The 23,215-nt window shown below is 36.8% G+C and overlaps 1 protein-coding gene across 1 annotated transcript in view; it reads left to right on the top strand.

Annotated features, from left to right (window-relative positions):
- Positions 1-23,215, top strand: part of whrnb (whirlin b) — a 53,676-nt gene that overhangs the window by 21,379 nt on the left and 9,082 nt on the right. Inside the window, exons 2-6 of the mRNA XM_026211511.1 lie at positions 474-692; positions 5,208-5,333; positions 11,399-11,607; positions 13,774-13,813; positions 22,826-23,029. Coding sequence (XP_026067296.1) covers positions 474-692; positions 5,208-5,333; positions 11,399-11,607; positions 13,774-13,813; positions 22,826-23,029 — 798 coding nt within the window. The remainder of the gene's footprint in view (positions 1-473; positions 693-5,207; positions 5,334-11,398; positions 11,608-13,773; positions 13,814-22,825; positions 23,030-23,215) is intronic.

Genomic DNA, 23,215 nt, shown 5'->3' with positions numbered 1-23,215 from the left:
GGAGCAGTGGGCAGCCATTTATGCTGCGGCGCCTGGGGAGCAGTTGGGGGTTCGATGCCTTGCTCAAGGGCACCTAAGTCGTGGTATTGAAGGTGGAGAGAGCACTATACATGCACTCCCCCCACCCACGATTCCTGTCGGCTCAAGACTCGAACTCACAACCCTTTGATTGCGAGTCCGACTCTCTAACCATTAGGCCACGACTTCCCAAATTGTTATGTTATTGTATTATTACTCCAAATATATACAGTTTACATACATACATTTATTATTTACATCATATATTTATGATATTTATCATAGTTACATTAGATAAATTACATTAATTGGGACAAAATTTTATACTTCTATGTGTATAAGAAGAAAGAGAAATAACTTTGAGAGAGAGACAATCCTTTATTTATTGATTTCCTCTTCACTCCTCTTCTTGTTCCCTCCTTTCTTGTCCTCATTCATCTGTTTTCCCTTCACAGGTATTGAAAGGCTCTAAGAAGCTCTCCATGTCGGTCTGTTCTATGGGACGGATCCCAGGTGGTTACGTGACCAATCACGTGTACACATGGGTGGACCCTCAGGGCCGCAGTGTGTCCCCACCACCAGACTTGCTGGAGCAGCATGGCTCAGGAGGAAGACATTTGGAAATCCAGCAACTTGGCCATACACACATTCGACACGAGGGTGCTGAGAAGAAGGTGAGTCTAAATAACCGCTCATGTTGACAGATTGAGTGGAATGTAAGCAATTTTAAATTCAGGGTGATGCTGTAAAGTACTAAACATCTGTGGCTTTTCTCTCTACATGCTTTGTCACTCAGTTTATTCATATTTAAAATGACAGCTCTAACGAGTGTAGAAATTATTGTAATGCCTCAGTGATTCCTCTCTGCTAACTGCAAACCAGCTCTGCTGGGCTTTTTTTCTCTGTAGGTGCATTAACACACACATACATTCATCAACTTTCCCTGCTATGCCCTCTCACACCTTCATCCCATATTCTGCGTCTTCAGCTAAAAACACCCAATGGACAGCAGTCACCAGTCACAACACTGCCAACAGGGTCTGAAAACTCCTAAACAGTTGCCACTAAATGTACTAAATACAACATCTGTCAATGACTCACAAATTAAAAAATGTATCATCAGAGGTTTATATTGCATATCTAAAGTTTCCATTCCATATGGAAGATTTTTTTGGCCATGTGATATTACATATGTAGAGACAAATCACAGCTAATTAAAAACAGCTAAATAATCATATAATTAGAGAGATATATTGTATGTATATTTAATAATAATATTAAAGGGGATCCAATTATGCTCTTTTACAAAGTCTTGATTTTTTTTTGGGGGTGTACTACTGAAAACACTGCCTCACACTGGCCCGACAGTAGAAAAGACCCGAAAAAACACTTAGCTCTTCACTAATTAGCACACAAAATACCATTGGTAGGCTTCATATTTTTACAGTAGCGCCTCCCAGAAAAAGGTGGATAAACCATGCTCTACTCTCAAAAGAGTAGCGATGTTTCGTTATGCTTTCAGTTTCGTTTGCCGTTTGATGTTTTTCATATGCAACAGAAATGGCAAAGCTTATGAGTTGAACAATAAGGTGGTAGTGCCAGTGCGATCGCACACAAAATGTATTCACACAGGCAGAAAAAATGGTCACAGTCTGGAGCCCTGAACATACATATTAACATACATAATTAATTAGGTGCATGCTTAAGAACTGTGTTAAAATGACCAGCAAGGTAGAAAACATCTGCTGCAAGAAAATTTAAAAGGACGAGAGTGGAAAAAAAAATTCTTCGACATTGCGAAAACTTGATGCTACAGCAGCATTTTATCATCGTCATCTTGTCTGATGCACTCAACCAAGCGTTCTTCTAGCCACGACCTCGTCCCTCCCCACCCCCCAACCATTTAAATTTCTATAGGTGGGAATTATTTTTATTAAATTCTAATGGGCCGCTTTGTGACATCAGAAAACCCAGAAAACAACACTGTAGTCCAAACAAGCTGTTTGTTGTAGTTATTGAAAAGGGATTTTTTCAAATGAAATATCTCCCTTTGGAGTGGACTTTGAGATTTGTAACTTTGTAGATCTGTTTTATGTCCAGTCCAAACATACACACTACACACTGACTGAAATTCAAAGGTGAAAAAGCATAATAGGACCATTTCAAATAATGATATTTGTAAAAAAAAAAATGCTAAATACGTTTCTCTTAATTCACTTATAACTGACAGTTGTGGACCTTATTTTGGACCTTAAAGGTACAATTTGTAAGATATTTGCAGTAAAATATCAAAAAAACCACTAAGCTAGTGTTATATAGTTTGTCCAACTGATTACTAACAATATCTCTAATGTTTTCAACGACTTGTAAATTATGAGAAAATTTCCATTCTAAACAGTGACACGGGGCAGTGCAGTCGCCTGTCAATGACATGAGTTACCCTTTGTTACCGCCTTTACTGACGTAGAAACCACATGAAAACAGTGTCGTGGACAAATGCGGAAGTAGTGTCTAGCGTCCAGCAAACCACTAGCTTGCTTCAAGCAGTTCCTTATTTACTTCTTCTTGCACGTTTTATGGTGGATTGTGTCACTTATTTATGGAACATAATTACTGTTCACCATCTGCTGCTGGTTCTGTCAACAAGGACAGCTCCTGTAAATTTGTGTTTTACTCAACAGGTGAGTTGTTTTGATTCGTATCTTTACAGAAAACGTATGGTATTATAACGACCAACAAGATTAGTATTATGGGACATACACTGATCCATAGTCTGATCGCGCCTTTTGATTTGACTTTGTATGTAATCTACTCGCGCAAATCATTGAACTCGCGTTTGAAAATTATGACATCAAGCACAACATTTATAAAAACTTTACTTCCTCTGTTAAATCCTTGATTTATATTTCCGTCTGATTGATGGCCGTCAGTGGTTGGGTAGAAGACAACAAATCCCATCATCCCACACTCCTTCACAACTTCATCAAACCACACAATTGTTATTGTTTTGGTAGTGCGCCCTCGAATGGCAGATCCTACAACCTGTACCTTTAAAGGGATAGTTTACCTATTTTTTTCATCACGTACTCACTCTCACATTGTTTCAAACCTGTATGAGTTTCTTTCTTATGTTGAACATAAGAGAAGATATTTTAAAGAATGCTGGTAATCAAACAGTTGATGGTCCCCACTGACTTCTGTGGTATTTATTTCCCCTATGGAAGTCAATGGGCACACCAACTGTTTGGTTTTTCAAAATTCTTCAAAATATCTTATTTTGTCTTAAACATAAGAAAGAAACCTATACAGGTTTGGAATGACATGAGGGTGAGTGAATGATTACTAAATTTTCTTTTTTTGGAGACCTATTCCTTCATCTGCCTATAAAACCACATGCAAAACCTATAATGCCATAAATGCAGACAGAGATTTTAACTCATAATAACTGTCTAAACTCCAGACAATGGTTAATTCAACAACAAAAACTGTTTGTTTCTCAAGTTTGATTATGGATGATACAAGGTAGCCCTAATTACAAGCACTGACAGTGATCTATTTGTTTTGGATGGAGGCAGTGGAGCATGTTAGCTGCAGAGATTCTTTAGCAGGGCTCTGTGCTGTTTTGGTTCAGATGTGGGGCTGCTGAAAGAGTGTTTCAGGCACGCTTTGGGGCCGGCTTACCTGAAATGCTCTCTATGTCAATGTGATTGATATGAACCATTTGAACTATCATCTGAGTTAAGATGAACTAGCCAAATCCATATTACACATTTATCACACTATGTGTAATGCATGAGGAATGAATAAGGATGTTTGTGTACTGAATTGTCTACACATGCACATTTGTGTTTACAATTGTGAGATGTACATGCCTCTGTCAGAGGTCAGAAAGTGGCTGCTTCATTAGGCTACAAACAGACACAGAATGTACCATCATTGATAGTCTGAATAATGCTCAAGAGAATCATATCTGGATTCTGGGAATCTGTGCATTGTTTTAGTATGAAACGATGTAAGACAAATGAGAACTGATGAAACATAATTACCTCAAACCCACATTCAAGCCCGTAGAGAGGTTATAAACACCGCTTTAATTGATTTGTTGGTAAATGTTCATCAGGGTTTAGATGCCGCAGTGGTTGGTTGTGCTGAATTCCAGACTTGAATCTTATTGGTATTTCATTCAGGTCGAATGTCACTAGAATCCTGGTGGGTGGGTGAGTCAATTTATAGTCACCTCCAATTCATTGCCTCAGCATTTTCCTTTAGTTATGGGGCGTCCATAACTGATGAGCAAAATGAAGTGTGCAACTCAACTAGGGGGTAAATATTCCACCTGCTAGCTGATAGTCTACTGTGTCATACGTGTTCAATTACAGTTCTGGATATCTGCTACTTTGAAGCTGTGCCTGTAAAATGTGCAGCAGTCTATCTATATTTAGTATGTACTCGAAATTATTGCAATATGCAGTCATTGTAAGAGGAGTCTGTTCAATCCACTTATGTGACAGGTTTAAATTCTTTTTTACATTGTATGAAGGTCACATTAAAGTACCACAACATACAATTTGTCAAATTATGCATAATGTGTAAAAATATTATTTAATTCTGTCAAATTAGTGCTCTGAATTTTACCCATCCAAAGTGCACACACACATTCACACACAAAGTGCTGTTAAACACAGTGCCCCATAAATGACATATTTATGGTGTCTAACGTTAATGAAACTAATAAATGTATCCAATTAAAATAGATTACAGAAGGAAAAAAAAGTGAAGAAAAAATATTTAAATTAGACATATAGTCTAAATTGAATATCGAATGAAACTGAATTGAATTGAAAGAGTGCAAAGCTGAGTTTGGAATCTAAGATGAATCTAGAAATATGTAGATGTGATTTATGCATTGAATTCGACACAAACTCCTGCATTATCGGCAGGTTTTGAAACACTTGTGGCAGACGTCACAGCTGTTTTTCCTCTCATTTGTATAAAGTTGAACTTTTTGACCCTTTCTTGGCTGTCAATCCCAAAGTTTCCCCAGGGAGCCTATTGCTCAGCTAGAGAATGTATTGGACGTGTACTGTTAGATTGCTTTAGGAGTTGTGCTGGTGTGAAGACTTGTTAGTGAATACATAAACAAGTGAGATGAGCAGGATAAAATACAAATGTGTGTGCTCTCTCCCTAGGTGAATATCTCACTGGATGATGGGCGATCTCTTGGTTTGATGATCCGTGGAGGTGCTGAGTATGCTCTGGGCATTTATATCACCGGAGTGGACCGAGGGTCTGCTGCAGAGTACAGCGGACTAAAGGTAAAGTATCTTGAGTCACAATTGAAGAAACTAATCAGGCATATATTAGACTATCTGAGAGCCTACTTTGACTTTACTACAATTATTTATGCCTCGACTCGGATGTGAGTCGATTGCTTGAGACAAGTTCTTATTTCAGTCTAAATCTTTTTTGGATGGGAGCAGTGTGCAGTGAGTTGCTAATAAGGTTTCTAGAAGTCATCAGTCAATCAGAGATTCAGTCAGTCAGTGATTCATCAATAATGATTTCATTGAAAACAGCTCATTTACTGGGTGCAAAATTGACATGCCACCTGACATCTGACAGGAAAGTTAATCATGTTTGAAAATGCAAGTCATTGTGTTTTGACTGGAAGTATTCTTCATCTGTTCGCTTAAAACAAACACAAATTGTTTCAGACATGTTGACATCTGATTTTTTTTTTTTTTTTTTTGTAAAGCCGCAAGTGGCCAAAAGTGTTCAACATGACTGCATTTAGTGTGTCTAGTTAAATTTATGGTGTGAGTATATTGGTAGAGGTGGCCTCTGCCAAACAGGAAGAGGTAGAAACAAAGCAACACTAAATCCAAAGCTGGCCGCATAAAAGATTGAGCGAGCTCTTAACATTTTGGCATCAGTCCATGGACAGAAAGATGAAAGATGTTTCCTCTTTCTCCATTCATCCGGAGAATGGGCAGGGTAGGCTTTTTGGAAAATATCACAAGCCTGAGTCTTCATCATAGCATCAGTCTGCTTTAATCTGTAGAAATGAATTGTTTTGTTCATAATAATACACTTTTTGTTTTTTTATTGTGTTTATTTTTCATGATATTACCAGTCTTCTTCCTCAGTCTCTGTCTCTCTTTGTAACCTTATGTGCTTGAGTTATTCATTGATTGGGCTTCAGCAACTACCTCTGGCCCACCAGATACAGATAAATATTTTACGTTACCTTTTTGGTAATTCAGCTCCGTGCTTCTGCATGTCCACAACCATTCATTTGTATTCTTGCTGCTTTGCTGCATGGGGAAAATATTAACAAAAGGGTTGATTTGTAATCGTCTCATGTCAGGGCTGGTGTTTACTTGGGCTGGTGATAAAAAGTCAGACATCTCTTATCATAATTTGGCAGGATAGTGTGACAACACAATATTGAGACGGTTTTGTAGAATGTATGCTGGATCAGGATGGCAGTGTTAGAAAATCTGGTGCATCTGCACTGAAATGACAAAAATCCCTCATCTGAACACAGAAATTGTGAACATTTTGGAAAGGGAGGACAGATGGTTAGCCTAGGAAACGCATCTAAAGACCAACAGAGTCAAGGTTTGGTTTGGTAGAATTGCTGTTTGGTGTTAGCTGCAGCTTTGGTAGTACAGTTGATGCTGCGGCCACACCATTTGGCTGCAGAGAGCATCTTTTCTCCATTAATAGCAATTATATAAATTGATAATTCATTGTATTATAGGGCTGGTAAATGTTTTACCAGTGCCCAATTTCTTTTGAAGTGCTCTTAATAGCTAAAAATTGATTGGTGGTGATGTTTTACTTATCCGCTGTCTCCAACTTCACAGCTCAGGATAGTTGCAAGTGGTTTGGACTGTATTCTTGTTGTACCATTAGCTGATTGTGACATTTTTTGTCACTGTTGCTTTATTGCTAGAGCAGAGTTTTTAAAATCAGGTCTGTGGACCCCCAGATAGCGTGTTATTATTATTATTATCAGTAGTAGTAGTATATATCTTACTATTGTCATTATGGTTTTATTCTGCTTTCATGATCAGTGCAGTATAAATTCCAGCTTATTTTATTTTGTAAGCATATTGTTTATCTTTATAATATTGAATAATAGCATTATATTTTACTGTCTATTTTATTATTTGTACACAGTATAAACGGCTATATATGAAATATATTGGTATATGCTATGTGTACTGGATACCAATCTATACCATGCGTTGCTGTTTTTTTATTGTAACAAGTAGAGGGGAGGCACCTCATTCGACACTGGAAACATAACATTTATGCAACACTTTTATCTGAAGCTACTTGCATTGCATTCAGTATATACATGTAACATGTAGTACATGCTGTGCCACAACTTTAATAGATCTATCTACTTAAAAGAAGGTCTACCTTGCAGACAGCAGACAGTGAGGTAGGAGAACATTGGTTATTATACGACTTAAGGTCAAATCCACTTTTATGCTGATATTGTCCACTTACACAAAAAGAGTTCTTGCATAACCTGCACATACAAAAAGCCTTGCATATACACCTGCACTTACACTATACCACATGCTGTGAATGTTACTAAAATTTCTACCTCAATATTGCAGCTTTCCCAGAAATTACTGGGAAAAGGTCCCACTTTTTGTCCATTTAATTGCATATTGTAATTATCAGCCCCCAAAATTACTTTCCTTATGATAGATTTGAACCTTACCATATTATAAGAACACATAAATCTACTTAGCTCAACATTGTTCTGTTGGACAAACAACTGTTGCAGTACTGCTCTAATGGAGAGCGGTGGTTGCAATGAGGAGATGAAAGATTGACTGCTTGCTTTTTTGGAGAGGCTTTTCATTTTGCTCTCTCTATAATTGTTTTGGTTTTAGTGCTTCTTCAATGAAGCCCTCATCATTGGACCAGAGGTTCAACTCAAGAACTCTGTCTAAAACTCTCTTTCTTATAGACACTTGAAGCAGAACTAAATAAGCAATGAAAGGATGCTAGACACACTTACCATGAATGATATGCTTAATTAAAATTTCAAAAGCTGTGAGAACCAGAGGCAAATGTTTTCTTGTGTCTTGATAAAAAGATTTATTGGACAAGTATGTTAACCTAAGTGGAATTCATGTGACTTGCAGTACAGTGACGATCCATATATATTTTACTGTTTGAAAAAAATATATATTTAGCATTATATTACAAAGGCAACATGTTGTTTTTAAAATGTAAATAATACAATTTTATATTTTCTCTGTACTGAAGCAAATGCCATTGTTTTCTTTTATTTTGTCACTGTCCTGAAGGAAAATAATTACTTATATTGACAGCACATCTTTTTTACCCTCTTTTAAAGAGATGTTTACAGTTGTTGCTAAATGTTTTAGTGGAACCATGATACTTTTTTTTTCAGGATTATTTGATGATTAGAAATTACAGAACAGCATTTGTTTGAAATAGAATATTTTTTTTTATTTTTTTAATGCATCCTTGCTTTTATATGTGCCATTGCCTATCATGTGTGTGTGTGTGTGTGTACAAGTTGAGTACAAAGCAGTGTTCCTTAGTCCAACAAAGTTTTGGATCCTCCTACTAGCTCTTTTTTTAGTTAGAGCTTCTGGCAAAATTCCTGGCCTTTGAACTTATTCCATAATTCCTTTCGTCTGAACAGCATTTCCCTTCAAGCATCCACCCCCACTATTTCCCAAAAACCCTTTCCCTGTCTGCTGAACTCAGAGCCATGCAGATTAAACTTTCAGCTGCGCTGGAGGTAAAACTGACTGATGGCTTGGCATCTGTCCCATCTGCGTAGCTCAACACTGGGCCTAATTAATGTCCGTTCCCCTCTGAGATGAGATGGGCTCACCTGGATCTGTGGCGGACATCCGTCAGACACATTTATCTGTGCCTCACCACTGCCGGTGTCTGGTGAAACTCTAGCTGACAGATGGATGTGCGAGGCCCGAGCAGTGTGTTTGTATATTTAAGAGGGGGCCTGAAGCCTGCCTGCGGTTTAATAACTTTGTCTGAGTCTTTTATATTTGTTTCATTTAGACCCACCTGGAGAACACAAAGAGATAGCCAGAGGCGACTGAGCATGGAAATAGAGCTACAAAATGAGCGTATATTAGTCATGTCTATAGTCCAACATAGTTATTGCTCCTTAAGGTGTTTCAAGTCTTAATTTGGGACAGGTCCATACTCTCTAAATAACTCACACATAAAAATCCCATTTGTGTATAGGGTTTTTGCTAGAGTACATAAAGGAGGATGAAGCAAGATTAAGCTTGTTTGATTTTTATGGACACATGGTTGCTTTATAATATTATATAACGCATAGACAGGCTCTGGAAAAATGTCTGAATTGTTGCATTTTCTGAGACATTTTTGTAATTGCATCCTACTTATTTAATGCAATTGTCAGATGATGTAGCAGATTTATAATCATTATATACATTTTAATTATTTTCTATTCTTTTTGTGTTTTAAAAAGTTTTTATGCTTTATTTTATAAGAAGTGTGACTGTTTAATGTTTGGTTATATATGTAGTCTCTAAAAATTCTATTTAAAAGCAGAACTTGATGGCATAAGATTTATTATTAATAATTATTGTTATTATTATTAAACATTATTATTGTTATTTTTTACATTTAATTTGGCTTAAATGTCTAAATACATTTTAATGCACACAGGGTGTGTATAGTTAACACTCCATTGCACTCTTGTCATATTTTAGTGTTTTTAAACATCTGAGTCCATTCTGGTAATGCATACGAAATGCATATCTCACTGTGTTTATTTGAATGTTTTGCCCTCTCAGCTGTTTAGCAATACTGCATTTGCTTTCATACATTTGTGTGCTACATGTTTAATGTTAGTGTTGATTGTCCCCAAAGGATTAATAAAGGATATATTCATGTAGAGGGCTATTAGAGGAGAGTGGGATGGAGGGATGAAAGAGTGGTGGAGAAAATGGTGTAATGGTGCAGAGGGTGGAGGAGTAGTCAGGAAAGATGCAGAGCGCAGCAGAGCATTGAAGAGTGTCATAAAGGTGAAGAAAGGTTGGTAGAAGAATGCCAGTGGTTTCCCTTCTGCGAGTAAATGAAGGATCCTTGAGTTCCTGCAGCTTTAAATCACGCTCTCTCGCACTCCCTCTCTCCCTCTGTCTTTCTTTCACTGTTCCTCTCTCTCTACAACGGTGAGTTATAGTGCGTTCTGGCTGCTGACTCCACTGCATGAAGAACGTTTGCACAGAGAGGAAGAAACAGACACACGTCGATAACTAATCTCTCTTTATTATTTCTCCTTTGCTGAGGAGAACAAAAGGAGGAATGGAAAAGGTTTGGTTTGCAGCAGTGATGGAAGAACTGTTGGGAAAAACAAAAATCATGTTATATCAATAGTTACTTTTTTTTTCAGTGAAAGGAACAGGAATATCCAAGTTTTTTTTTTTTTAAGGATGGTCTAAAAGCGGTAAAACCTCCTCTTCAATTTGAACACTGATCTACAGTCTGCAGTTTCCTCCTCACTGTAAAAAAATCCTGGGCCTTTTTGTTTGGATCATTTCATAGTACATCCATCCATCATTTAGAATTTGTCTTGCTTAGACAAAAGCTGGCAGGGTATTTATTTTATAGACTAGATGAAAAAAGTCAGGATGAGTTTTAAGATATCGCAACCTTGAAATACATGAAATATGCAGTAATATATGCATAATAGACTTTTGATGTTTGCAAGGACTTGAGGGTAAGAAAATAATGATAATGTAAACTGTCCCCTTAATGGATTCATGACATGAGATATTAAGATGCGAGATGATTTAGACACAGTAAAACAACAGTGTTAAAGTCACTGATTGTTGTCCCACTGAGCTGAACTGCTCAGAGAGTTTTTCATGAGTTATGTTCATTATATTGATTTGCAGAACACACTAATATTCAGCTATGGCTGAGTAGGTTTAATGAGAACAGATTGAGCTCTTTATTTGTAGCTTGTAACTGAATAATTTCCAGTGAATGGTCTTCTTTCTCTTCATTGTCTACTCCCTCACTTCCTGTCAGTCTGTTACTGAGGAAATTTGGAAACAGGACAGATGATATTCATAGCTGTCTATCTGCCACACTTTGCAAAAGCTCTGGCAATACAGATTAAATGATTTTATGTACAAATCACACTGAAGGGACAGCTTGTTCATCAGTTATCAGCCGTAATTGATATCTGCACGTGTAAATTAGCTTGCAGCTCTTTCAAACAGGTTATTGTGGTTCATGGGCCCTGTGCCAGTGTGCCAGGCATTGTTGCATTTCATTTTGTCTCATTTGGAGTGTCTCTCTGTCTCCATCTTTGTAGGTAGGGGATCAGATTCTGGAGGTCAATGGACGTAGCTTCCGGAGCATTTCTCATGACGAGGCTGTGCAGATCTTGAAGAATTCCCGCCACATGCTGATGACTATAAAGGACGTGGGGCGGCTGCCTCATGCACGGACTGTGGTGGATGAGACCAAATGGATTCCCAGTGCACAGATCGCTGAGAGCTCGGCCAATAGCAACACTCAGAGGTAATGCTTTTCTTTTTTGAGCTCAGGTTCTTAGTTGTGATTCATTTAATGCTTGTCATTCATACACCACCAAAATGGAATTTTAACAGCAAGTAGATTTGCTGTCGGGCTGTTTGGGCTGAAAAAGTGCCACGTTTTGACAGAGCCACACTTTATGTACAATATGAACTTTTTCAGACGTTTCTCCCAAAATTTTCATACAAGAAATAAATGGCAGGAAGACAAACATATTGTACATGAGACAATTGTTGACATACAATGAGAGTACAGAGCTATAACATTAATGTTGATGGCACTGAACAGATACTGTAATCTGCTTTTGTAAGAATTGTAATAAAAATGTAAAAATGAGTTATATTGTTAAAAGCTCTTCTGCAACTTTAAAAGGGATATGTGAGGTTACTTGATTTTCTCAGAAATTTACCCATTTAATCTTGTGGTGTTCTAGGAAGAACAATTTAGATATCCAAAAGAATGGGATTTGTTTTTTTTTTGTTAGTTTTTTTGCTTATATATGCCAAAACCTCGATTAGCTTTCTTTCACCTTCTTTTTGTTAGAAATGTAATTATGTTTTTTTTTTCTTGCTTTCATATATGTAACTGCACTATTGTTGTATTACTGTTATATTTTGTTACATTTCAATAAACAGACTGTTCAGAAAAATTTTTAATGAAGTGCTGTAATATACAGTATGCTTGGTGGAAAAAGATCTTAATTTGTGACTGCATGTCAGATGGTAAAATAACAATCAATGAGACCATTGCTGAAATCTGCCTTAAGAATCACTCATTTTGATAGGTGATTATAAAATAAAATAATCAGATCTAAAACCTTATGTAATTTGTGACCCTGGACCACAAAACCAGTCTTAAGTCGCTGGGGTATATTTGTAGCAATAGCCCAAAATACATTATATGGTTCATAATTATAGATTTTTCTTTTATGGCAAGAATCATTAGGCTATTAAGTAAATATCATGTTCCATGAAGATATTTTGTAAATTTCCTACTGTAAATATATTTAAACTTCATTTTTTATTAGTAATATACATTGCTAAGAGCTTCATTTGGACAACTTCGTTTGGCGATTTTTCTTAATATTTTTTTTTTTTTTTTCCAGATTCCAGATATTCAAATAGTTGTATCTCAGCCCAATACTGTCCTATCCTAACAAACCATACATCAATTGAAAACTTATTTATTTGGCTTTCAAATGATGTATAAATCTCAATTTCAAAAAAATTGACTTTTATGAATGGTTTTGTGGTCCAGGGTCACATTTCGACATTTATTTGGAAAAATTAATTCATTTCTTTTCATTACTGTAATAGCTCCACTTTATTCAATATTTCAGCTTTTCTCTGAAATTCAACTGTGGTCTCACTCTTTTACTAAATTATTTTCAGGTCAGTGAATCTAGTCATACAGATAGTGGGTTTGAAAGAGAGTGTCTAAAAATAACAGTGTGGCGATTTTAAAGCTAGATGCAGATGCTATTGTTAGATGATGTGCCTTATAAGCAGTGATGGTTGAAATATATGTATGACATGCTAGATGGATGACAGTAGCACTATGACTCACAGCAGGGATCTCGTCTCTCCCTGCTTTCTCAATGGCCCAAATGGAAATGGGCAGATTGGGATCTCTGGAGGGTGTGCTCATTTCTAAAGTGCTCCCCTGGATATCCGGCAAGGTGCCTTTTAGTTCCATGCTTCATTAGTCTTGACTTCTAAGATGCATTTTGATTACTTTCTTTTGTATCCACTATATAAGTAAGTCAGTCTTCCAACAAGAGCACACTGTAGATATGGAAATCAAATATTAAGTAAGGCACGTATGTATAGGCAGTATATGTATATGCCAATTGCAAAATAAACCCATTCAGAGTTACAGGGCTTGTTGACTATCCTTTTTGATTCACAATATATAACCAATTAGCAATTATTTTGTTGGAATGAAAAGAGAAACCAAGGAATGATATGAGAGATGTGAAAGTATGGCGCTATAGACAATGGTTAAATATCTGACTACTTAATGACTCTTGGAGATTGACTGATCAGAAACAAGTATTGCAGAGGATCTTGTCATAATAAAAGTTGTTAGTTTATGCACTATTCATTTTATCCATTCCATTTTACTAAACAAAATCTCTGTCTCTCCTAACAGTGTTCTGCCTGTTGATGTCGGAGCAGGAAGTTCAGTAAAGGTAGGGTACAAAAAAGAGATATACAAACCCGTTTGAATTGTTCACATTTAATTTAAGCATCCAGGGTTAATGTTCTATTTAATATGCCATTTTATGGTTTTCCTTCCAAATAACGAGCTGAGAAATAAGAATACAAAAAGCTGATATTAAAGGAGTCATATGACATCGCTAAAAAGAACATTATTTTGTGTATAATGTACAGTGCTTTTTCTCCTTTATGCCCCGCCTTTCTGAAATGCATCAATTGTTCTGAAAAGCGAGGTGTGCTCTGATTGGCCAGCTATACAGTGCATTGTGATTGGCTCAATTCCTCAAGCATGTGACGGAAATGTTACACTCCTTAATACTGTGGTGCCGTCTCCCAGCAGGACGAGACTCATTCCAGCTGCTCTGCTCGTGTAGCAGAACCTGACTTTACCAAGTGAGACATGTTCCTGGGACAACATCTTTGTTGTCCCTAGAACAACATTGTGATTAACCAATCAGATTTGAAGAAGCAGTTTATAGATTTTGTGAAGTTTATGCTTAAAATCATTGTGTGGTGCTTATACATCAGTGTCATTCATCTATCATTTCCTCTGATTTTAGGGATTACTCATGGTTAAGGTTAGGTTTAGGTGTAGGGATATGGTCAAGAATATATTTTTGGAGTAAAATGTTGTTCCAGGGTCAACAAAATATGTTGACCTAGGAACACATCTAACTCAGCAAAATCAGGACATGCGCTAGTGCACATCCCATCATCGGTTTTCTTTAGCAGATCAGTCAATGTACTGTTAGGAGTAACTGAATAACTCGGGATATTGGTTTATTTTGTATCAGAGGGAGTATCAGGCACATTTATAAACCAAATAATTTGTGGATTAGTGTGTACTGGAGATGTGAACCATTTCAAATGATTCAGTTTGATTAAGTGAACTGGTTTGACCGGTTCACTAGGAAGATCCGGTTAAATAGAACGATTCGTTTGGGATCCGGACATTACTAGACGAGACAAAACCAATAAAACCCATTACAAACCAGGCATTTGTTGCATCCAGTGGAGACAAAATGACTTATTATAAAGACTTTTTATGTGTTGCATTGCGTATCGCGCTAAGTAAACATAAAACCATGTCCGTATTTGTGATCGGAGAAACAACAAGCCTACTCTACATTGCTCAAGACTTGTGTTTGAATCATCATTGGCAAATTATTTAAACATAAAATACTTAACATTATTTACAGGCTGGAAGTCAGAAGTGCCAGATGTTCTTGCAAAGTTGGAACTGCCTTGCTTTATAGAAACAGCTGTGTTCCACAGATGCATTGTAGGCCACTGGTTCAGGAAACGGTCCTCATCCTCCATAAAATGTGCAGCAAACATCTGAATAGTTGGGTTGAACTGTTCTGAAATAGTGTTGAAATACAACTTAACCACTGATTTGTAGTTGTGTCCTCTTATGGAAGACCAAACAAAGAAATGTTGCTTTTGCAACAAAGCACAGTGTCTCCTCCACAACATGGCGCCAGCAGCAACAGCAAGAACCAAAGTAACGCCTTCTTTTTTTGCGTGAACATTTGTCCGGTCTTATGCAATTATTACCCCATCGTGACGTAGACATGTGGGGGTGTGTTTAAACAAGGTATTTAGGTAGGAGTGGTTGACTCTTAACTTTTATAAAGAATATCTCTTTGGATTTGAGAGTTTAGTCTTTGCTACTTAAGGTCTTGTAACACTCCAGAGTGAAAGGAAAAATTTAAATCACATCATATGACCCCTTTAAGGTTAGTGTGATATTGAAAATAGGAATGTATTGGCTCCACATCATTTTCCTTTGGTGTCTATCCACAGATCAAAGCAATCAAGCTTTTTAGTGTGCAAATTGAATAAACAATGCTATCTCAGAGTAAACACACTGTGTGTGTGTTGATGTGTGTACGTGTGCACGTGCATTGTGCCAATGGCTGCTAACGGCGTCTGCCATACATGGCATGGTCTATTTTCTTTGGAGGTTTTATCTGATGGTTGTTAAAGGGTTGTTTTTGCACAGCTGCAAGGCTGTGATCTCTGCCTAACTCCCTCACATCACTCTATTACTGAGTGCAAAGGACAGCTCTGAGCTGGGAGACATCAAACTGCACTGATTGTGTGAAGCGTCTGTCTCATCTTCTGAACACAGGGAGGAACACTTGCATCCTGCTGGGCAAATCAAAGCTCTCTTAGGGTTTGAGTGGCCTTCTATAAGCAGTGGAGAACACATGATGTTTATCCACATGGTTGGAGTTGTATTTTATCCAGGGTGACTAAAGAATGGTTAAAGGACCCTGTGGAAGAGAAAGCGACAGGGAAATTGCTGCATATGAGACTTTTTGTGTGATTGTCACTTACTTAGTTCAGTGTTCCAACCCCAAAAATAAGCTTTTGAAGTGAATTGCTTTTTTTTTTTTTTTTTTACACCAAATTATTATGGATTTGATGGCAAGCGCTCTTCTATTCCATTTCCCAATCGTGCATTCCAAGACCTGTCAGAGAACTTTGGCACAAGTGCAGGATTTCTGAGACCCATTTATGTCCAAGGTGACCTAACAGATTGACAAGGATCTTCAATGAAGTAGTATTATAACCATATAGAGGGATGAGCCATTATTTGCAGCAGAGAAACAGAGGTGTCACTCCAAAGACCTGGCAATACAGCCTCACTCACACAGCAGTGATGTTAAACAGCAATAAACTAAAAAGTATGTTCTTCACAGTCATATTATGCTTCTGGTTAGCTTTTAGAGCTAATTAAATTAGGTGGTTGCCTATTTTAGGGTTCTTCTGATCATTGAAAGCCTTGTAAGGGAAACAGGTCAATTTAGCTCAAAGTGAATCATTAATGTTTTAATAGGGAATTTGGACAGAATCACTGTTTTTACGGCTGATCACTGAGTCGGCCAAGCGATTAATTGAAGAAGCCATATAACATCAACTCTGCAGTGGATATTGAAATCCAAAATATAGTGAAAACACTATTAATTAGCACAGCAATAAGATTGTCAGTTTAAGACATTAACTTGTAAGAACAAAACACAAGATACTTCTCTTTTCAAAATGAATAAGACTTTACTGGATAAATCTAAGACATATAAACTAAACTAATACATGAATACACATGCATTCACATAGTCACACTGCGTCATGGCAAAACTTAACTCAGAACACGAAACTCTCAATGGAAGGAAAAGAAACTAAACTAAAGGAATTTAAGTAATGAGACTAGATGGTTTTTCTTCTCATCATGGCTAAGTAGCAGCGGGCATGCAGTCCAAAGCATGCTGGGATGGCACTCAAAGAACGCAAAAAGTGATGGCAAAAAGCACAAAACAAAAGTGATGACTAAAAGGATGACTAAAATGACATGACTTGATGGTGTCCTGAGTATTTAAACCGGGATGTTGTACACATCCCAAATGGTGTCTTGACCAATTACACATTGTCTTTGCTCTGGGTGTTTCTCTTGTTTCTCCTGCCAATACATAAATCAACATATTATCTTATCAGTCACATGGTCTGAATTTTCCCACTCTTGCCAGGTTTAATTTGGACATGATTTCTGTAACAAGAATATAATACATTTGACAAAGTATTGACTGATAGAAACATTTAAAGCATGAATTTTCAAACTCATATATACCCAACATGAATATAAACCTATAAACTAATCAATAGATATTCAAAATACACACAATGAGTGATTGGAGCATGATAGTCAAATGTGTGGGTTACATACATGATATGGAGTTAAGCAATGGACTGTTGTTTGTTTATTCTTTTGAGACCATTTTGATGTACCTACATCTGTAAAATTCTACCTCTGTGCCATTCTGTGAACGTAAGGACATGTTCTGTGAAGACCAGAGAGGTTAAAATGTCTCATAAGGAAACTCAGTCAAAAGTGTTCTTTTGTGTTAAAGCTGCAAACTGTTCTGTGAATGATTTGCTTGGTTAGGCTTGCTTCAGATTGGCTGGTGCTATAGGATCTGATTTAGTAAAATCTCGGAGGTAGTCATGGCAAAATTTTTTAATGAATATAATTTTTTTTCTGTCTATGCTCAGAGCACCCTGACTAACCACTAAGCCACTGCTCTGACTCAATGCGCACTGTTAACTATGTAAATACATTGTTTTTTTAATGTTGGGTGGCAAACAATTCTTAAACCCATGATGTTTTTCATATTAATGTAATTAAAAGCTTTTCTCAAATTAAGCCAACGATTTATCCGGAGCAGCCACTGTGTTTCCTCTCACAGTAATCAGCTAGTTCATAATTGTGGATTGGAGACAAGGCATACTAATGCATCATTACTCAGACGATTACCGTCAGAACTGCTTTAGGCTTACACAATTACATTTGAATGAAGACAGTAAAATGCATGCCGCGAACAGTGCTGAAACATAAATTAAGCGATAATTTATTTGCTAATTTGTTGTTAATCCTTGTGCTAAAAAGGCAAATGGCGGCATCTATAAGCTATGGGGGTTTAGAGTCAACGTAGTTATACTTTGTCACATTTAAGTTTGACTTAGAGAATTGTTTTGACGGTTTTTTACTGGAGCATTAAAGCTGAACTTACAGGAGACAAGGGGAGTGATTGGTTCAGGGACCATCAGACCTTTTCTATGGTTGTTGGACTCAAATTGTATTTTGTCTCAGTAACCTTAAGCTGTTTGTTTAGCTTGTTTGGTCGCGCGCGAATAACCCCTCTCAGTTCAAAACATGGTGCTTTAGGCTGGGCTGCCTCCTGTCCCCTGCGCCTCAGACCTGGCACGCTTTTATTTTGTTGAAATGAACCTAAATCTTCCATCATTCTGCGAGCAGATGAGAGGGCCTTGTCCTTCTAGAAAGCTTGACGGAACGGATACAATACAAGCTGTCCATCATGTGTAGCCTGAAGAATCAGAGCTTTAGCAAGCCTGAGCAAACCACTTCAATGGGACTTATGTAGGTCACTCAGATTACACCTGGGTGAACACTATAGTGTACCCAGAGTGCCAGTCTCCCCTCTCTATGTCTGTGTCAGTAGATTTACTGTAGTGTTGGGCGATATACCAGTTCAAACTGTAAACTGGTTTGAATTAGGCACACGGTGTGTGAAATCAGTTCTGACTGAAAAATACATCGGCGATGACCTACAACCACTGAGAGAGCAAGATAGAGGGCAGCCAGAAGTTCGGGGAGGGGTTATATGAAACATAGTTCGAAAAATATTAATATTAAAAAAGTGATTTTAAATTGAACAACAGGCTATTTCAAAACATTGCTGTTTTGACTGCATTTTTGTAAATGCTGCAAAATAATCGCAGCCTGACTGAGCATAAGAGACATCCATTAAAAAAACTAATTGTACTGACCCCAAACTTTTGAATGGTATTGTGTATATTTGTGAGTTCTGGATTGAGTGATCTGTTTCTTTACGAAGTATTATAGTGTTTTACAGAGAACAGCGTCGTTTTCTTTGTCTCTGTCACTCCCACTAATTTTTGTAGACTGTTTGATTGTCTAACGTAATCATCACATTATCATGACAGAGAGGGTCTGTCTCATCTTCCTGTTCTAGACGTTAACTCTCTTAGTCCTGTATCTAGCTCTGAGTCATAACTAATTTCAATAAACAAATTCAGACCTTGTGACATCAGCATCCATAGTCATTGTCCTTGTAATGTACAATACATCCTGTAAAATCACTATGACTCTTCATACTTGAAAAACAGCTAGAAATTTGTCAGTTCAGCTGTAGTCATGGGTGGCATGTTTGTTGTGGGGGCCGAGTCTGTGAGTAGGGTGCTTGTGTATGTCCGTATAAACTTGAGAGTTAAATTGGCAGAGACACTCTTATCCCAGGTTAATCATAAAGGCTGGCAGAGTGGAACGCCAAGGGACAGTTTTAGTGATCAGGGCTGTGGATCAGCAATATCCAGGGATGCGGGCAGTAATGAGGAATGAATGGTCCTCTCCAGACTCCTGGCATCATCAGTCTAGGCTCTTTGAGATAAAGTGCAAACCAGAGTGCCAAATAAAACCTGCTACTGTCCTTCATGTAAAATTAGATTTTTTGGCAGACATGAATGTTTAAAATCTGCTGTGTGATAATCTATTTGTACAAGCTATTAAGATTTTATTGCAAATTAAATTTTTCCCCCTGGACACAATTCAAACTTCTGGACTCAGGGCCTCATAAGATGTACATAAAACACCTACATGTGGATCTTTGATAATTTCCCAAATGTTCCTTTGAACAATTTATAAAAAGTCTGTACAGTATATCTACACTTCCATTTAAAAGTTTGGAGTCACTACCATTTAAAAGTTTGGATGTCTTGTGTCTTTGAAAGTTTCTCACCAAGAAACCAAGGTCTCATCAAGGTTGCATTTGTTTGATCAAAATTGAGAAATATCGCTAATAATTTAAAACAACTGTTTTCTATTTAATGCATTTTAAAATGTAATTTATTTATGTGATGCAAAGCTGAATTTCAGTGTCACATGATCACTCAAAAAACTTTCAAATGTGAAGTTCAAATGTGCATTTTATAAATGAGGTCCCAGGTGTCAGAAACACTAATAAATTGTTAACATAAGCACTCTACCTTGCAACTTGTAACTAACTATTGTCTGTTATTTATATAGCAGGCTGAAAACATGAATGAGCACTGCATAGAACACTGAAAAGAGTTGAATAAAATAGGCTGCCTGTGCATTTCATACTGAATAATTAGAGTCTGATCATGAATTGGTCTGAGGAAGTTTGTAACACTGACTATGTGCAAGTAGAAATAGAATAGTAAGTCCTTGAGGAAGGAAAAGATGCTCCTGTTTTTCTTCAAATGGTAGCACTCAAGGACAGATGCAAATGAATACAAAAAAGTATTGATTTCGTAAGCAAATCACAACGCTTGTCACAGCAAACTGGCCTCTTCTCTATCTGTCTCACTCTCAATATCTCCATAGTCTTGTCTAACAATATGCTAGTTTTCTATCATGATATGGGCAGAATAGTAAACTATTTTTTTTTTTACATTTTTAATTGAGTGCTGGGTTTCAAAATGTTTTCAAAATGATTTAATTATCAGTTTAGTAATGATGGTTCCCAGGAGGCAGTAGTTCACTGCACAAAATAAATTGTGGTGAACACAACCATATTCATCCTCCTTGCAAATGAAGCTGTGTGAAGCTGATGAAGTCTGGGTCAATGTTAAATTGAATGCACAACCATTAATGTCAGCAATAAAAGATATGTGAAGCATTTTCACCTCCCTTTTAGAAGTTGATAACTATGTGTGATTATATAATTAGATACATTTAGTATTGTTTTTTCTATGTTGTTTGAGACCATATCAGACCCTCTTTTTAGGTTACAACCAACTGCTCTGTGGATCCGTCCCTATTTTCTCTCATGTTGAACTTTTAAGGTTTGTTGTTTCTTACTTGATGATTTTATTTCTCTGAGTAAGTCACCAGCTAAACACTGGGGGGCATAGATTACATGGTGTTTCAGAGTTTGTTGTTTTTTATAGCAATAGCAGGACTGGGAGATGTGGAGCAAATTGGATAGAGACAGGAAGAGGAGAGAGAGAGGAAGCTTGTTGACAGTGATTGGAGTTATTGTGATGTAGGTTTGATTAAGGAGAATGTCTAAAAGTAGTAAGCAGCATGTTTTCAAAAAGAAGGTGCACAACTGAATGAATGAGAGAGAGAGAGAGAGAGAGAGAGAGAGAGAGAGAGAGCTTGTTACCCTAGGGTATGTAGCATTACACATTAGACATGGCTGGCTGGTGAGGTCTCAGCGATGCAGTCCTGCAGCTGCTATTCTCTCTTTCCCATGAGTGCCTGCTGCCCACACACTGACCTGAACATGCACATTACATCAGGTCATATCAACTACATGGTGTGACTAATGAATGCACAACTATTTTATACCACTATAGCACTACATGACACTATTTGCATGTAACATTGGCTGTATCCGAAACTGAACTTAGATGCTTTCCCAGACTTCAAAGGGAGCATTTTAATACGAAATATCTCCTAAGGGTTTCAGACGGGATTGCAGGACACCATAACATCATTCAAAATGATCTAAAAAAAGTCACGTGAGCTTAACAAGCAAACATGTAGTGACTAATATGCTAATTTGAGTAGAAGTCAAAAATTGCAATTGCATAAATAACACTGTGAGACAGGGTTTCAGGGTTATTACAGTTAACTTAAGACTAAAATCCCCCAAAATTGTTAATTGAAATTGTATTAAATTCAGCTAGAAATGTAAAGCAGCATTTATTATTTTTATTTATTAACTAACTAATACTAAAATAACTAATCTTAGAATAAAAATGAGTGAAAACTATGTAGACTTAAAAAAACAAAACAATAACCAATAAAAATAACAACACACAACAAAATTACTAAAACTGTAATTAAAATTCAAATGAAAAATTATTACAATTATTACATTTCAAAAGTTATTAAATTTGAAAAATAAAAAAGCAATAAAACTGCCAAACACACACAACAAAATTACTAATTACTAATCAGTTCATTCAACTAAAATTTAAATGGAAAAAGAAAAATGTATTTAAAATATTAAAATAACTAGAATAAGTTTTTTTAAAATAAAATATTGAATATTGATGTATGAATTGTATTAAAAAAATAAATATATGAAACTAAATCCACCAGTTCTATGCTGGCAAGTCATTAAATAATTTATCAAAACAATTATTTCAAAACAGGGTTATTTTAGTTAACTAAAACCTAACCAAAAATTTAACATATATCAGTTCATGATTATGAATGAATTAGTTCATTTCGTAACAAAGCTCTGATGTGTGTTGTTCTGAGATGGAGTGAATGACACATATGATAAGATATGATTACAGGTGGAACAAATGAAGCCATCTATGATACATACATTTTACAGATTTTACATGCATGTACAACACTGCACTGTAGACACACCTCCTATTGTTTTATTTTTTCTCTTTTGCAGTCAATCTGTTGTAAAGGTGTTGTGCCAGCGGTCGGAGCGGTACGCGCAGGAGCCTGGAGCTCACTGGAGGAGCAGGCGTACATGCTTCTGACAGAGACAGAGAGACAGACCATGATCTATTACATTCAAGAGTACCAGCGTGCACACATCGGGGTAGAGCCTCTGGCCATGGCCCTGTTTGAACTCTTCAACACACATGCCAAGGTGAAATGACTGAACAAAAAAATCTCAAGACAATTGATAACAACCCATAATGCATGTTTGTAATGTAATGCAAAGTGTCACTGAAAACTCTTTATTTGATGGTTAGCAGCATTCTATTCAAATGAAAACTGTATCATATTTTGGATGATTTCAGGTATTTCTTTTAATGATCTCTTGGCTGTTCCT

The sequence above is a fragment of the Carassius auratus genome, chromosome 30 (assembly GCF_003368295.1).
Source record: "Carassius auratus strain Wakin chromosome 30, ASM336829v1, whole genome shotgun sequence".
In the NCBI taxonomy this organism is placed as follows: domain Eukaryota; kingdom Metazoa; phylum Chordata; class Actinopteri; order Cypriniformes; family Cyprinidae; genus Carassius; species Carassius auratus.
The sequence above is the reverse complement of the archived record's forward strand: the minus strand, read 5'-3'. Positions and strand labels throughout refer to the sequence as shown.